General features: G+C 37.0%; 1 protein-coding gene across 7 annotated transcripts in view; it reads right to left on the reverse strand.

Annotated features, from left to right (window-relative positions):
* The window catches only part of MYO3B (myosin IIIB), a 207,580-nt gene that overhangs the window by 39,372 nt on the left and 151,748 nt on the right, over positions 1–16,460 (reverse strand). For all 7 annotated transcript variants that reach the window (XM_062604656.1, XM_062604653.1, XM_062604655.1 and 4 more), the window contains 3 exons: positions 12,244–12,364; positions 2,648–2,711; positions 1,626–1,764 (listed from right to left, as the gene is read on the reverse strand). In XM_062604656.1, coding sequence (XP_062460640.1) covers positions 1,626–1,764; positions 2,648–2,711; positions 12,244–12,364 — 324 coding nt within the window. The remainder of the gene's footprint in view (positions 1–1,625; positions 1,765–2,647; positions 2,712–12,243; positions 12,365–16,460) is intronic.

The following is a 16,460-nucleotide window of genomic DNA, read 5'->3' on the forward strand; positions in this document are numbered from 1 at the left end:
TTTCCTAAGGGTGTAATTCTGCCAGTTTTACTCTAATTGTTTTACCTTAGACACAATGTCTTTGATTTCAAGGAGACTAGTTGCAGGGTAACGTACAATATCTGCTGAGAGAAGGGATGACAGATTCGGGCCCAGACTGCTTTCCTCAAGAGGATTTGCTGCAATGAAGATATTTCTATTTGACAGGTTTATTGTTTAACATGTAATAATTTAAGATAGTAATGCACACATCCCCTGCAGTCCCACACTATGGATTCAAAACCCATATGGACAGAAACGCGTGAAGGGAGAATAATGGATTTCTCTACCTGCTGTGTTTACATACTCTTCTGTTTTTAGCACCGAAAACACTTTATGGCTGTGTAGCAGACTAAAAACATTGAATTTGCATTATTTTCTGTTAACAGAAGTATCTCCCTATAAATACCTATCTTCTTGCCTTTACATTTTAAGTTGTTTAATTGAGCTCTGTAAAGTTCAAACACAGAAACTGCTGGATTAGGGCTTGAGTATTCACATAAATACTTGTATACTCACAAGATGAAATTTGTCGCATTCAATACATAAATATAAATGTTACTGTATGGCACAAAATTGTAAATAACTAATTTTCAGTAATAACTTGGAAAGTAATGTATCATTTATATGTTGGCTCTAGTTACAGATATCATATTATCAACCTACCTCATCTTAAACTATGGAAGGTATTTTTTCATAGAATCATAGAATCAGAGAACCATAGAATAGTTAGGGTTGGAAAGGACCTTAAGATCATCTAGTTCCAACCCCCCTGCCATGGGCAGGGACACCTCACACTAAACCACGTCACTCAAGGCTTCGTCCAGCCTGGCCTTGAACACTGCCAGGGATGGAGCATTCACAACCTCCCTGGGCGACCCATTCCAGTGCCTCACCACCCTAACAGGAAAGAATTTCTTCCTTATATCCAATCTGGACCTTTTTTGATCCAGTATTAAAGTCTGTATTCACAGATTTGCTAGGACACAATGGCAACAACAACAGAGAAAAGTGTTCTGATAGGTAATGATTTCCTGTAATATTAAAACCTGAACCAGTTAAAACCCAACAGATGTCATAATGTTTTACTTCAAGTTTTTAAACTCTTACTGACCATGGCAAAAATAATGTATCAGCAAATAAAACCAAAAATCCACATTCCATAGATTGTAGAATTATTGCAGACTTTCCTGTGTTGCTGACTGAATCTTTGTGTGTGTGAACAAACAAGCTGTCTTTCATTCTGCCAAACATGAGAGATTTCGTTACTCTTTTCCACTTTTGAGGCTGGAAGGCAAGGGAAAGCTGAAGCTCTTGAAAGTCAATTTGATGTCATTAAAAGGGAATTTTGAGATTATTAACCACATTTTTAGCATAAACTATATTTCAAAAATCTTCATACTTCTGCCTATGTAATTCAGGTACTTAAGGGCTTTTTTATATTTCCAGGTTGAAAATGTGTAGAAGAAAGTTAGTTGCTTTCTGTTTCCTGCCTTCCAAGAGACTGTTAAAAGCCCTCATCAATATATAAAGCAAGTTACACACTGACAATATGTAGGTTATAAATAGCAAACAAAAGATCTCTGTTACTTTACTATATTTCTTACCTCCTTTCTTATGGGATCTCAAGGGACTTGACAACTGATGCTCTGCAACTGACCAGGACCGGCTAATTGATTGTGAAACACTCATTTTGAACGAGTGTCTTCGAATAAATGGAGAAGCAGAAATCTCATCCAAATCATTCTGGAATAAAGAATGCTGGTTTAGGCACATAAGAAATGTATTGATTCCACTCAATCATGGTTAGATATAGTTGTGACCTCAGAGAGAGCGACTTCTTATATTTTATGACTCTGTGAAATGTCTAATGCTAGATTTAAGTCACACAAGATTCCTGTGGGTTTCAGTAACACCAACTTAGCACCCACATAACAAACATTTGTTTACTTTTTCCGTTTAACTTATTTATCCCCTTTCCTCATGCAGTTAAATCATAGCATGCACTGTATGCTGATTTCCTCTCATAGTTAATTTGTATCTTTAGAAAAAAGCTATAGGAAGGTATTAATCTGCTTAACATTTCTAAGTACATCATCCAAGGGATTTTGTTTTTTTAATCTTACATATGCTCAGCAGAGTTACTGGCAAAAACTGTACATTTTCTCCATTTCATCCTTTCAACATCAAATGGTAAGCAGCAAAAATTGGATCAGACTTCAAAGACTATGCTGTGCTCCAAGTCACAGAGCGACTCCTCCATTTCACATATTGAATTCGAGCAGGATATCAAAGTGCTACCAAAGAACCTCAGGTCCTTACTAAAAAAGAGTCTCTAACATCTGTAGAAAGTGAAGTGCACAGACAAATCACCTCAGGGAGCAGCTAGCATTTATTCTCAGCAGCAAATTTCCAGCCTTTTGATTCTCTTATTCACTGTACCTCCCTGTCTTTCTACAGAACTAAAGTTCTTAGCAAGCAGGCTTTTGTCTCAAAGACTTCAAAACATCACTAACGGTTTCATGTTCAGATGGCTACGCCAAGCAGCCATGAACACATTGCAGAACTGTGGACTCAGGAATTTGAAGTTATAATGTGATGTTATTTTAGAATATAAACTTAGAGCTACCTTTTTTGTTTGTTTGTCAGGAAAATCAGGCACCACAGGAGAAGATTGGTTACTGATTTGCTGCCTAAAGCAAAGAAAAAGAAAATATGTAGTTTAAATATCATAATTTCTTCATTCTTAAAAAAGGTTTACTTACATACACTTTTTTTTTGTTGATTTTCCCTTTCTCCCCTCCCCCAATTTCTAAATATGCACATACAATCAATTCAGAGAAAACACAGACCAGACCCATTTCCTCTTGTAAGGAAGCGCATGTTATTAAACACAGTAACAGGCTATGAACAATGAATTTGTCATTAAAAATTTGTGGATATGTGCATATGTGTAAAATGAGTTTGTAAGAATTCTATGAAATCGAAGTAATGTATTAAAATTAATTTGACAAGATTTTACATGATCCCCCCCCCCAGGGCTGTGAAAAGCTGTTTTCACAGAATTCAAACTTAGGCACTCAAAATCTGACAGATGAGGAAGAAGTGAAACACACGGCTTTGTGTTCTCCTAAAGCCATTTGGGTTAAGCACAGAGCAAGGAGTAAAAGTTCTTAGATTCTTTGTCTATCTATTATTATTTTGCCATCACATTATGTCACCAGAAAAATATTAAAGGCCAATTCTTGCTCTCATTAATGCTAATTAAAGTATCATAAAACCCCTCTGTAGGCCCTGATCCTTGTTGGCAGGCCTTTGAAGTCAATGGATCTTTTCAACAGTAAAAGTCCACCCAGACAGAAAAAAATCCTTAAAAAAATCCTTAACTACACAAAAGCAAAGAAATATACTACCAATTTCATTTGATGGATAAAAACCTGAGGTTCACAGATTTTATTTGATAAGCTCTTGGTCCTAAAACTTGGATTAAAACCAGGATTGTCAAATTATCCAAACATGCCTCAGCTATTATATCATTACTCTCCAACCCGCTCACAACCTTTCTGAAAATACAATTAATGGCAGTGGTATTGCTACTCATAAATGAAATAATCTGATATCTAAATTTCAGTCATAGATTTCTGTTTAAACATATATATCTTGGCTTTTTTCACAGACGGGACAAAGCTTTACAAGGTACTAAGGAGCTCTTTCAGTTTTACAGTTGCTACAACTGCATACATTTCAGCCCTTTCAGTTGCAGTGGGAGGCGGGGAATGAAAAGAACAAAAATTGCTTTACTGATTAAAAATTACAATGTATGTGACCTCAAATTTCATCTTTTGTCAATACTTAAGTTTCAGTCAGCAGCACTAGTTATAAACTATTCTTGTAACAATAGAACAACATGTTGGACTTCAGAAAATGTCTGGCCACAAATGCATTTTACCTTCCAAAACTCACCTTTAAAATATTTCAGATTAAAATAACACTACTGAAAGACTTTAAAGATTTTAAACTATTGTGTATTAAATTTGACAGCTGTATATCACCACGCATATGTATTAGATAACACATTTATCCTGTGCCATCCACAGAGGCTACTGAAGTATTTCAAGCCTTATTTGCAATAGGTTTTAAACTCTCAGGTTAATTAAGTGCATCTGAATGTGATACCTCAGCTCAAGAGCACTCACTTGAATTGTTTCAAACTAATCACAACATGATGGTAGCACGGTTGCCAATAAGCTACCTCAGTGTGTGGGAACAAAATGAAACATTGTGTAAACATTCAACTTTTCTGTAATGTTGCAATTTTGTGAAGGAAGTTTGGATTTGTTTGTCAGGTTAGGGAATTTTAAATTCCCCTTTATTCTTTGACACTAAGAGAAGGAAAACATTAAGCCTAAACTGTAACTTGAATTTAAACTAGTGTTTTCCTTGGAGGAATGGAACGATCCATTTTAAAAATCCATTCTCATTTTGTACTGGCACACATCTTGTACAGGAAAGTATAAAATAATATCTGTGACTGTATTTAACACTGCATTTGTGCATGTACCATGTTTTCCGTAATGTTATTACTATTTATCCTGTATATGTATTATTTAGATAACCATTTATTTAGTAGGATTAGTTAGATAACTTGCCATTTTTCCCCAAAATTACTCAAGCACTTGCTGAAATGATTCATCCCCCCACCTCTCAACACTGCAGAAAATAAACCCAGTATGAACTAAAAATCATGACTGATCCCCAAATATCACCGTGGTGAATATAAAAATCAAAATTTGCGGTTGGATCAGTATGTTGCAAATGGCCTACAATGCCAAAATGGACTGAATTGTCATCTAAATTTAAATATCCAGATTTTGGGGTTGCTTAGATTTGAATCTAAATCTGCAGCCTGAACTAATTTCTATCTTCTATTAAAACAAATTACATCTAGAATTTAGTGTGGCTTTGCAAGCATGTTAACTATGCCAGGGCTAGAACACTGCCTAAATGTTTCAAAAGCATAGAGGCAAAGTTCAGCCATTTGCCTTTTAAACAATCCTAAATTGGGTTATATTTGGCACAAGATACCCCATCCTTCCACAGAATGTACTCTTGCTGATATAACTATGTACTTTATGGTTACTAGCTTTTACTCACTAGCTTTTACTCACAAGCTTTTAGTTGTAATTTTCTCTCCAGTTGTACTGAGAAGGGGGAGTGACAGAGTGGCTTGGTGGGCACCTCCCACCAGCCAAGCTCAACCCACCACAATGTCAAACTGGCAGGGAACACTTCTGAAAACACACTGAAAACACATCAACTGTAGATGCTGAGCTCCTTGAAATCAGTCTCTGAGCTATTCTGAACATTTGGCTAGTATGCAATATGAAAAATGCAATAGCAGTAGTTAGTTCATATGAGCCAATCAGTGATGTTAGCTGACGTTCTCAAATGCGGCATTGGAGGCTGATTTTGAGGTGCAGGGTATTTTTAGTTATCTTTGAAGAAACTGCTTGTCCTATGGTTTCAAAATGTGCTTATTTTCAACATTTGCATGAAAGCAGCGTTTGGGTCAGAGAGATGAGATCCTGTCAGCACACTTACCTGGGAAAGGTGCAAGAGACCCAGGTTCATGTGCCTGGCTTCATTCAGGCAATACAGCAATTTGCTCCTGAATGCTCAGCTACTGAGCTATAATACGCCTCAGTCTGCACATATGGACTGTCTATAAATCACTCAATTAGCAAGTAACATTGACAAGAAGAGAAACACTGGTTCTTAGGGTTTGTCTACACATCTGTATAGTGTATAGCCACACTATCCTTAGCACTGAAAGCAGTCATACCATAGCAGCATAAAACTAGTATTGCAGACTAATTTATGCTGGAGAAAACCAGCTAGTTTTGGAGTTATCCTGGACATTATGAGTGCAAGTCATGGAATTCAGACTTTCATCATTTAAATGCCTTAAAAAATCTTAGAAACACTCCTAGATACTCCACTAGAAAGAATACAGCTTGTTTTGCAAAAATAATGTATACCTGCACAAAAAAAATTTAATCCTTCCAGCAAGGGTAAGTGAAAAATTCCAAAGGGATGGGGAGGAAGAAAAAAAGTGATTACACTAAAAAATTGGACCCAAATTTCCATTTACATCTTTAAGAATCATGAGTAATTATTTGAACTTATCAACTGTAAAGTAATCAGAAGCTCACATGAGAGCAGAATCAGGCCCAATGAGTTCTACTGTGTGCCACAGGAATTGCAGACCAGCCACCTATTTCCATCACAAGCAATAACCTAATGTTAGCTATGATTACAAATAGAAAAGTGAAGCAATTAAAGGAAAGCAGAATATCTTTTCTCACAGCTTTTACTGTGGAAAGAAATGGAAAGTCATATTCAAAAGATGATTTACACAAGAAATCACACACAGAGTGTTCAGTCTCTGTGGACAGAAACTGAAATTATCTAAGGAGGAAATTACAGAGCAAAGTGAGAAAGGTGTAAGCAGTAAATCACCAGGACCTGATGCCATTCATCTGGAGATTCTGACAAAAAGCAAACAATTAAAATGTGGAAATGCAGCCCTTTCAAGCAGCTATCCATGAAGAATTGAAACACACTAACATAATGATTTTCTTTTTGTTTCAATCAAAATAATCCAATGAAAGTTTCGTTAATGACTGACGGAGTGAACCTCACTTTAGTAAGAGGCAAGCTGCAGACTGAGTCAAAGCAGAGCAGATAATAGAAGAGTTTTTAGATGAAAATTTTAATTCACACAGTTTCTGAGTGGGTCTGTGCTCGTGTGAACTGAAATCATGTTTAATCTCTACTCTCAGTGATATACAGCATATTATGTTTACATGCCAACCCTCCAGCATCCATGTAGGTGAATCCACATTGCACGCTGCTTCAATGGGCCTCCAGCATTGCAAAACTTTTATACATGATCATTGTTTTTTTTTCAGACACAGAGACAAAGCTGTGTGAATACAGCTGACCCAAGAAGTACCCCTCTGGGATAGTTTTTATACTTACTCCCTACTCCTAGTGCAGCAATGGCTCCTGGCACTAAGATGTTATAAAAGTGGCTGACTTCCAATGCCAAATCCACTGGCTGGGAGATGTTACATTTTGAGAATTGACTCTGTATTTATAAACCATAAAAAGAACCGTAGCAAATCACCTAAGCCATTTCCATTTTCAGATAAAAATCAGCTACTCCTACTAGTCTGGGTTTTTCTGGGGGGTTGTCATAGATCTGTGTAAGCTGATTTTTAAAACCTACAGTGGTGGAGATCTCAAAACTTTGGAGTGAGCAAGCAGCTGCATGGTACTTAGTTGCTGGCAAACTGTGACACCAAGGTAACCTGCACAGGGTTTAACTCAGATTACCATCAGTGAGCTTTTCTTGACGTCTAACCTAATTCTCCTGTGCTGCAATGCAACCCAGTTATTTCTTGCCTGATTCTCAATGGAGAACAGTTTGTTTCTTTCCTCTTCACATCAGCCTAACACGATTGGGGAAATGATACCACAGGTACCTCAGTTTTCCATCTCCCTCAGATATCTCCCCTTATCTCGGTTTATAGAGATATGTGATTTTTTTTTTTTTGAGGGACTTGCTTATTTTCTTGCTTATTTTGTATTACACTAACTGAGGTCTTGATGGTGATGTGAAAATGTTATGATGCACTATATGAGGTAGCATGTATCCTCACTGCTACTACCCGATGTAAAATTTGGAGGAGGGTGTCATTACTGACTGATATTCATTTCATTTTCATTCTATGTACCTCTGCTTCTAATTCTAATCCTGCCCTCTTAAACCTTTGTAATCATTGCTCACTTAGTACTGATACAAATTTAGTGATCAGATTTCAGTAAAGCCATTAATGAGTAGAAACAGGCCCATTTCTGGAACTTGGCTTTCAGATGCATATTTCTTGTAGAACACAGCAATACTGATATTTATTCTTTGTCGGTAACTTTCCAAACACGTGAGGTGGCATACCTGTGTAGTTTTGTTCAGGCTTTATTATCCAATCTTGATTACCTAAGTCTCACATGAATGTCAAGAGCTTTACTAAAATGAATGGTTTCAGAGAACCTATACTGACCAAAGTGTGAATATGATACCAAGTAGCTAAAAAGTGAAAGATGTTAGGAGAAAAATCACAATGAATTCAACCCAGAAGTATAAACTGCTGTTCATATTCTAACATGCACCCTTAAGACACAGAGCTCCATAAGGACACAAAGCATCAAGGGATACTCACCGATATCCAGTTATAGTTACAGACATATCTAATGTGTAGCAAAGTCACTATGTAGAAAGTATTCTTTCTGCTGTACTACATAGTATAAGGCCACTGATCAAGTACATATAGCTAACTTGTATTGTGACGTTCAGCATTAGTGAGCTACAGTTCAGTGAGCTAGAGGAAAAAAAGAACAATACAGAAACATTTTCCTAGGTAAGTATCAGATCAGTATTATTTAACACAATTTTCATCTGGGAGGGAAATGGATAAGAAGATGGTGGAATATGTAGGTTACAGATGCTTTGATGAGATTCTAAAGGGATTTAAAGATACTTGAGGATGAGAGCTCAGCCTGAACAAGAACATGAACAATGTAGCATGGATTAAGGTCCTTAGTCACTAAACTATAAGTTATCCTGCTAAGAACAAGAACATTTATGAACAATATATTCACTAGAGATTTGTCAGTCTAACAAGTTAAAAATCACAGGATGTTTTATAAAATTACTTCTCCTTTCTCTACAGATTATTCTTAATTAGCTCAAGAGATCTCTAATAATAACTTGAAATTATAGCTATGACATTGAAAAATGCAGCAACTTCGATTTTATGCAATGACCAATTGTAAAATGGAGGCAGACATGAGGTGAGGTATGTGTCCACTCTGGCCTCGTGGGAGAGGAGATCCTGTCATACTCCTCCCTTCTCTGATGTCTATTCGGCTCTCTGCAGAAGGGCAAATCTGTTCTTCAGCAAGGTTGCAAAAAGGGCTCTGAAAGGTTTTCAGTTTCCTCATTTGAATTTAGCCTTGACTGTGTTTAGCTCTTTAAATAACTCTGCCCTTTTAAATTTTTCAATAAGCTACCTTGGGAAATGGTTTGATTGTGATTCAGTTACTTCATACCATGCAGGCCTGCAGGCTCCTCTCAGTGGTTGATGATGTCAAGAAAAGGCTTGGCAAGTGTCGCATACACAGACTGCATTTCAGGGGGTAGAATTCAGACTTAGTGTCAGTCTCTCAGGTGGACAATTAATCCCATGACCGTTTTTTGGTAGAAGGAATCATGGTCAACTTCACAGCTCAGTGGAACTGAATGGAAAAACGTATCTTCAATGACACAAAGTCACTTCCCTGCTAACATTTACATTATTTTCCTGTACCTGTTTCTATTCCTATTTGCCAATTCTCAATGAGTCTTTAATTCCATGTATTTGTATTTTTGTATTCGAACACAGTTAATACTGGTTTTCAAGTTAAGCATGTAAATACAGGAAACATTTAACACACAATGTTAAATGAACTGATGTGTGCATTTAATTAACATCCTACGCCATGTATTAGTTGGAATTTGCTTACATCCTGCATTCACTGACTGAAGAGTGTGCACTAGTCGTAGAGATTCAATTTCCTTGAAGGAATTCAATTTTTTTTTTTAAAGTGCCCATTTCTTCTGAACACTTTGAAATTCATTACTTGGTAAAACTGAGTCCTATATATATTACAATACTGTAACTTCTTTTTTTGACAGATCTTTGAAAAAGCGGCAGGTTGCCATACATTTCAATGTGCAGTTATATTCCTGTGCATACCAAAGAACAGAACTGTAAATGATTTTGCCTTCTGATCCTGCATACCCTTCAGCTTAATTTTATTTTTCCAAAACTACCAGTTAGGGGGTGGAGAGGGAGAAAGAAAAGAAATTAAAGTAAAAGAAATGAAACACAATTAAGATAAAAGAATATTTATTGTTTTATACCTTAGACCCACAGTACATGAAGCCACAGTGAGGCTGTCTTCTCTAGGGACAGATTACCAGCTACTGTGTTAAACATCTGCACTATTATTCAGCAGCCTTCCTATTTCCTACAAGTTTCCTGTATGACTGAACAGACGAATGCTTAATACACAACTACCCAGTAACAGCTACATGTGGAAGTGAGGCTTGATTCATGGGAAGTAAGTTATCAGATTTAGTCCTAAAATTATGAATATCACCTGTGAAATGTTGGACATTTTCAGGTTTCAATGAAATCACTGGAACCTGAGGCCATTGCTGAAAAATTTATTGGAGTAGGCAAATAAACTGCAATATTTTTTTTTTGGGGGGGGGAATTAAACTTGAGAACTGCCAGCAGTAATGGCAGTTTAGCAACTCCAGGCAAAAGAAGGAATTAATTTATTTATCTGTCTGATTGCACATAGAATCAGGACTGGTGCAAGACCTGAATGGCCAGTGTATTTTATATGGGCACCTTCAGGCCAGATATCTAAAGGCATTTAGACATTGATTTCAGGGAGTTTGGTGACTGAATGTCTTTATAGGTCTGTATATTTGTGCTTCATAGAGCCCAAATTCACCTTAACAGTTACTGAACCATAAAATCTTCGTGAGCCTCAAGGGATGTGCAATTAAGCAAGCTGTACCTAAACCAGAAAAATACATTTGCTTGGAGAACAACAAGGACTTCCAGAAACAGTCTAATGCAAAAAGAGAATAAAACTATTTTTGTCTAAATACACATAAAACAGATGAAGGAAAAAGTTGAAAGAGGCTGTGTGCCTCCAAACAAGTCCAGGTGACACTAAAAAGAAGAAGAAAAAAAAAAGCCTATTTATATTGTAAATAATTATAATTTAGGATGCCAAATAAAACTGGTAATAGCTTATTAGCTCTTGCTTTTAACCATCAGTGCAGACTGGAGAACAAATGACAATGCCATCATCAATAGTTCTAAAGAGATCACAAGATACATACCCCTTAACTACTTAAGAGAAAGAGGGAGCTGCATGCATATGAAGGGAATAATAAATTAGGAAACTCATTGCCCCAGTGAGCAGTAAGGTAACGCAAAAAAGGCAAACTGCAGTGGGCTTATCCTTTCTTTGAAAATAATTACTAAACCCATCTAAGTATTTATTTATTTACTTAGAATTTGTCTTGAAGTGTTTTCTTGCTGAAAACAAGAGTATTGCAAGGAAAAGATTCTGGATCACTATTAACCTACAAGAATCAGGTGATTACACCAGAATAATATATGTATAATAATAATAATAATATCCTATACTAATAATATCCTATAATAATGCACCAGAACATGTAGCAGACATTATTCAATCTAAATCAATCAAAATTAGCATGGAAGTTAATGTAATTTAATGTTATGAGCATACACAGAGAAAGAAATACCATTTTGGAGAAGCTCAATGGTTATTAAAAAAACCCCACACCCTTATTAATGTAATAACATTATCTAGTTATAGTCAAAAAAGCAATTGCTTTCTTCAGAGAACTCTTCAGAAGTGTAACAGAATCTGCATTTATATGTATATAGGAAGCATATAACAGAAATAAAGACTGGAACAGCACTGAGATGTCCTTCTGTCCATGCTATAGCAAGAGAAATCTCATAACAATTAGTCACTGAAACCTGCTAATCAAAGGGATTAATCCAGTAAATGCAGCCACCTCTCCTTGAACACTGCTGGAGGGACAACAGCTAAAGATGTAACAGATCTCTTCTTGCCTCTCATACCCAAGGAAGCATCAGGGGGGACATTTGTCTGGGGTGACTCCATTGGTAAGGAAGGTTAAAATACCCTTCCTCTATAAAAAGGAGGGCACCACTATTACAATTTACAGTATTACCAGGCTTTCTGTCAGACTTGTCCATTTGCTTTTTATAGTTCTTTTTGCTATAGACCACAGTCTATGGTATTCTGGGTACTCCTGAGAAGTGCACAGAAACAGGACAGCAACCCAGGACAAACAGCACTGCAAGTAAATCTGTTAACTGGGAGAGCACTGAGATGCGTGGCTAACCTGCAGGTGCTCATCCTCAGAAAATGGCAGATTCCCTAATTGCTACCTGAATCAGGATGACATGCCTGCTCCTTTCAGATCTCACTGTTTGGAAAATTACTTTTGTTAGGCTATAGACAGCAAAGGATTCAACTCACCAGTGCTCTTCACAGCCAAACTCAGAAGTAGAAGAGCTGCTCTTAAGCTGAGGATCTGCCATGCAGCCAGGGCTATTTTTCAATCTTGTGTAGTTTTTACGAGCAATGTACCCCCTGAAAGCTAAAAAACACAGTTACGCATCAGAGAAAAATTCTGCAGAGCCTAAAAGAGCAGCACCTGGCTCTGCAGTGCAGAGCTGAATGTCCTCAACTTTAACTGAACCAGTGGACACAAAGAACAGACAGCACCTCAGATGGTGGCTCCAATGTTTGCAAAGTTAACATCAGCTGAAAATTATATTGGACCTAGCAAGAAAGACAGGCCTTGAAATGAGCATATGTCAAATTTAAACATGATTCTGACTTAGAATGTATTAAAAATACATAGCAGAAAATCATTCCCCAAACACCTTCTTTAATCACAACTCCATGATTTGAGCATATCAGAATTTTACAGAATCAGAAGTTTTACCCACTTTTAGTGTGGGGGATGAGGATAGAAACAGACACATTAAACTAAAACTTAAAAAATAAAATGGCAAAGAAAATGGCCATGAATAACATTCTGAAGATACCCACATCCTTTATTCTATGCACTGTCTCTGGATATGGGTGTCTAAGTAATTTAATTACTTCTGTAATTTTATCCAACATAAATTTACCTGAATTCTTGACACCTGTGAGCAGTTAGAGATAAGGCTCCAGCACAAACCACAGACATCAATACTACTGCACTTAGGACAAAAGACTAAAAAGTATAGCAATCTGCACTTAAACCCACAGATTTTAAATTTTATTTCTTGTACGTTTTATTTCAAGCATTATTTTAAGTAGAAATACCTTGATAAAAGGTGAGAGAGCGCTGAATAATGAAGATGGTAAGTAGAGTATCAATGCCGTAGCTGAAGTGTACAACAAGCAGTTGCTGATTAAGAAGGCTGAGGGTAGTGAGGGAAAGGAGCTGGAGCTGTTTATTAGTCTAGCAGGACTGCAATTTAAACAGTGAGACAGTATGTAAAAGAAAATTGGAGCTAAGATCAGGAAATACGATTTTGAAGACAAAAAATCCCTATCCAGAAAAAGCTTTTAAGCACACTAAACACACGCAAAAGCAGAGTCAGTCTGGGGACTAATTACACAAAGGAGAACAGCCCTCTCGTCAACAGAGTCCAGGGTTAAATATTACAGTGGGATGTAGAATAGGCACAGAAATGTGGTCTAGGGCAACCTCATGCAGGATCAGGGTCAAGACAACATTGTAGATTACAATGGGAAATTGGGTGGTAGAATAAATATATGTTATTGAATAAATTGAAAACTGAGAAGTTGATCAGAAGATTAACAAGTTTTCCCTGTATTCACACCTCTGGTTTTGTCAAAACACTAAGAATATGCATTACTTACACAACAGAGAATAAAGACCCTGTAGTATTTGCAGTCCCTCAATTATTACCAAATTATGAGATAATTGATTGATTTCACTTTTCTTCCACTTAACTACTTTTATTCATTCATGTTTGGGTTGGTTTTGTGTGTGTGTACTGAAAAGATAGTGGAGGAAACAAAATAGAGCTACCCTGATTGCACCTGCTCTTTCCCTTAGGAAAGTGCTGTGACTAATCCCTTCTTTTCTATTTATTTCCGGTATAGTGTTAATGGTCATCTTTTCAGCCACCTACCTCCCCAAAAATATGTGGTGTTGCACTTATTTGTTCAATATAAGAAAATGGAAACTATCTGACTAGTTCAAGCTGTGGTTTTCAATGCACCATAACAATCCATGCATTTTAGTGCTACGGAAGTTTCCAGGGTAAGAAGCAGCAAAAACTGCCTTTTAATGAGAGGTTACTAAAATAAACAACCATTCACTTTACAGAAGGCGTGACAGAAGTTGGGCTTGCTGAGGTGTACTGAATATAAAGCTCAGGTATCGTGAGGCTGAGGAACTTTCTGCCCCTAATAATCTGACTGGAAAAATCTGCCTATCTGGTGGAGATGAGGCAAGCATCCACTTGGCCCATGTGATCCAGCTTCCAATTCCTAACTATCCCCTACTGACCAGACAAGGAGACTACTCCAGCACTGGCAGCAGAGACAGCTGGCCAGCACCCACCTCTCTGCTGCTGAAACATGCTGAGTATCAGTCAGTCGATGGTCTACTATAAAGAAGCACTGAATCAAATGAACTAATAAAATAAACTTCAGGTTTATCTTCAGCAATTTCTCAACTTCTAAGTAGTTCATTGCATGTGTGTGTGTGTCTTTAAAATCAACCATGATAGCTACTGTGATTCTATTTTTTTGAATTCTGTTTCCCAGAGACTCTTACTAATGTCAGTATAACCATTTTGGTCTTTCCCTCATTCACTACACAAAACCTGCTATATCTGATTTAATAAACACAGTTTTTACCTTGTCTTTTGTTTTCATATATATTTTCAAAACCAACTCCTCTTCAACTTAACCTTTCTGCAAGCTGGTTTCTAACATTCTTCTAGAATACCTTGAATCTGACAGGTAAATGGCTGGATTTTTCCTACTTTCCTTTTGACTCATGGGATAACTGAAGTAGCAGAGTAAACAAACTTGTCTCTCAAAAGCTTCATTGAGCATTAGTAGGGCTGCATCTTTTCAACATTTATTAACTGGATCTATAACGTTTCAAAAGAAATACATATGCAAAGAATTCTACTGGGGGAGTCTGAGAGGCTGAGAAGCTGCTCCATCACAGCAATTTGCATTACTGACTGGTGGTGGTTTTGACACTAAGCACTTGGCTCAAAGAGTGTGAAATTAGCAGACTCATGTTGCTACTGCTCCATGAACAATCACTGCATCATTGAAGAAGAATGATTACCAGCTGTCACCTCATTTTCACTTTATGCAGTCTATATTCCAAACTTTCCAGAAACAGTATCTTTAACCCTAATCTTTACATAGCCAAAGATGACAGGATCTGAAAAGCAACATAGAAACTGAATTTTAGCACTCACATTAGTAACTTGGTATTAAATGTTTATATGCCACATACACATTTTTACTTCTTGTACTGATCAGTTCTCACACAAAGTAGGTTTGCTGCCAGCTCCAGCACCTTGCAAACCAAGAATATATTTACCTCAAAGAGTCTGAAATTTGGTGTCTTGCAGTTAAAAAACCTTTAAGGTCTAAGTACCAAGGCATATACATTACACACAACGTTGCACAATTCCAGATAGGAAAAGTCCAAGCATTTTCCCTCTGATTCCCATAGGAAATATACAGTTACAGAGCAAATTGTGAAGCACAATGTGGAAAGATCAAAGCTAAATAATCACAGGTCTATACCAGAAGTATAAAGAAAAGAGATTAAGTAGTTTTTTAAACAGCAGAAGGATTCATTCTCAGTTGTAAAAAAAATCATATTAACCAGGTATTTTCTGGGCAGACAATTTTAAATCTATAGTATCACATAAAATAGCGTATAACAGCAACTTGGAAAGGAAAGCTGATGCTTGCATTGCAAGATATCATGGTAGTAAGTACTCAGAGGTTGATTTGCTACGCACAGCATATCACTTTCTTAATTTGCCCAGTTAAAAGAGCATTCAGCAGCTTAACTAACAACATCTGAGAGGATTTGGAGCCTATAAATCTGATTCTTCACTGCATGCCAAATTAATTCCAATGAACACTAAAAGGGACAGAGAGTGACATCCTTTGCTGGGTCCCATGAATACCTCCCTTCTTTCATCTCTCACTCTTGATGGATATTGGGTGATTCCTGTTTAACAGCAGAAAAAAACTTTTAAGTTCTGTGGCAGAAGCATTTTGAGAAAGCAAGTCATGAGTTCTCACGTACAAGCAGCAACTATTAGTAACAAGAAGTGACTATTAGGAAGACTCACCAAGACTGCCATCAGGACTGGTGTCACTGATGCCTATCACCACTTGGATACAGGGTTTTAAATTACCATGCATTACAGTTTCTGATTGTGAGACTTGGTCAAAGGAAAAAAAAAAAGCAAAGATGATTGTGAAACTCTTTGTCAACATTAGCAAGAATAGATTTTCCAACATGTTGTTGGACATTGTCCATTGTTGTCCCTTCCTGATCGTATCAAGGGCATGAAAACTAGTAAGAATGGTCTCCAACTCGTCAAAAGCAGGAGAGTAAACCAAAGGAAATGCAGATGTACTTATATTGACAGAGTTTAGCTCAGAGATGAGGATAGAAT

The sequence above is a fragment of the Pezoporus occidentalis genome, unplaced genomic scaffold (assembly GCF_034315485.1).
Source record: "Pezoporus occidentalis ecotype Australia unplaced genomic scaffold, CSIRO_AGI_Poc_V1 ctg88, whole genome shotgun sequence".
NCBI classification, from domain to species: Eukaryota; Metazoa; Chordata; class Aves; order Psittaciformes; family Psittacidae; genus Pezoporus; species Pezoporus occidentalis.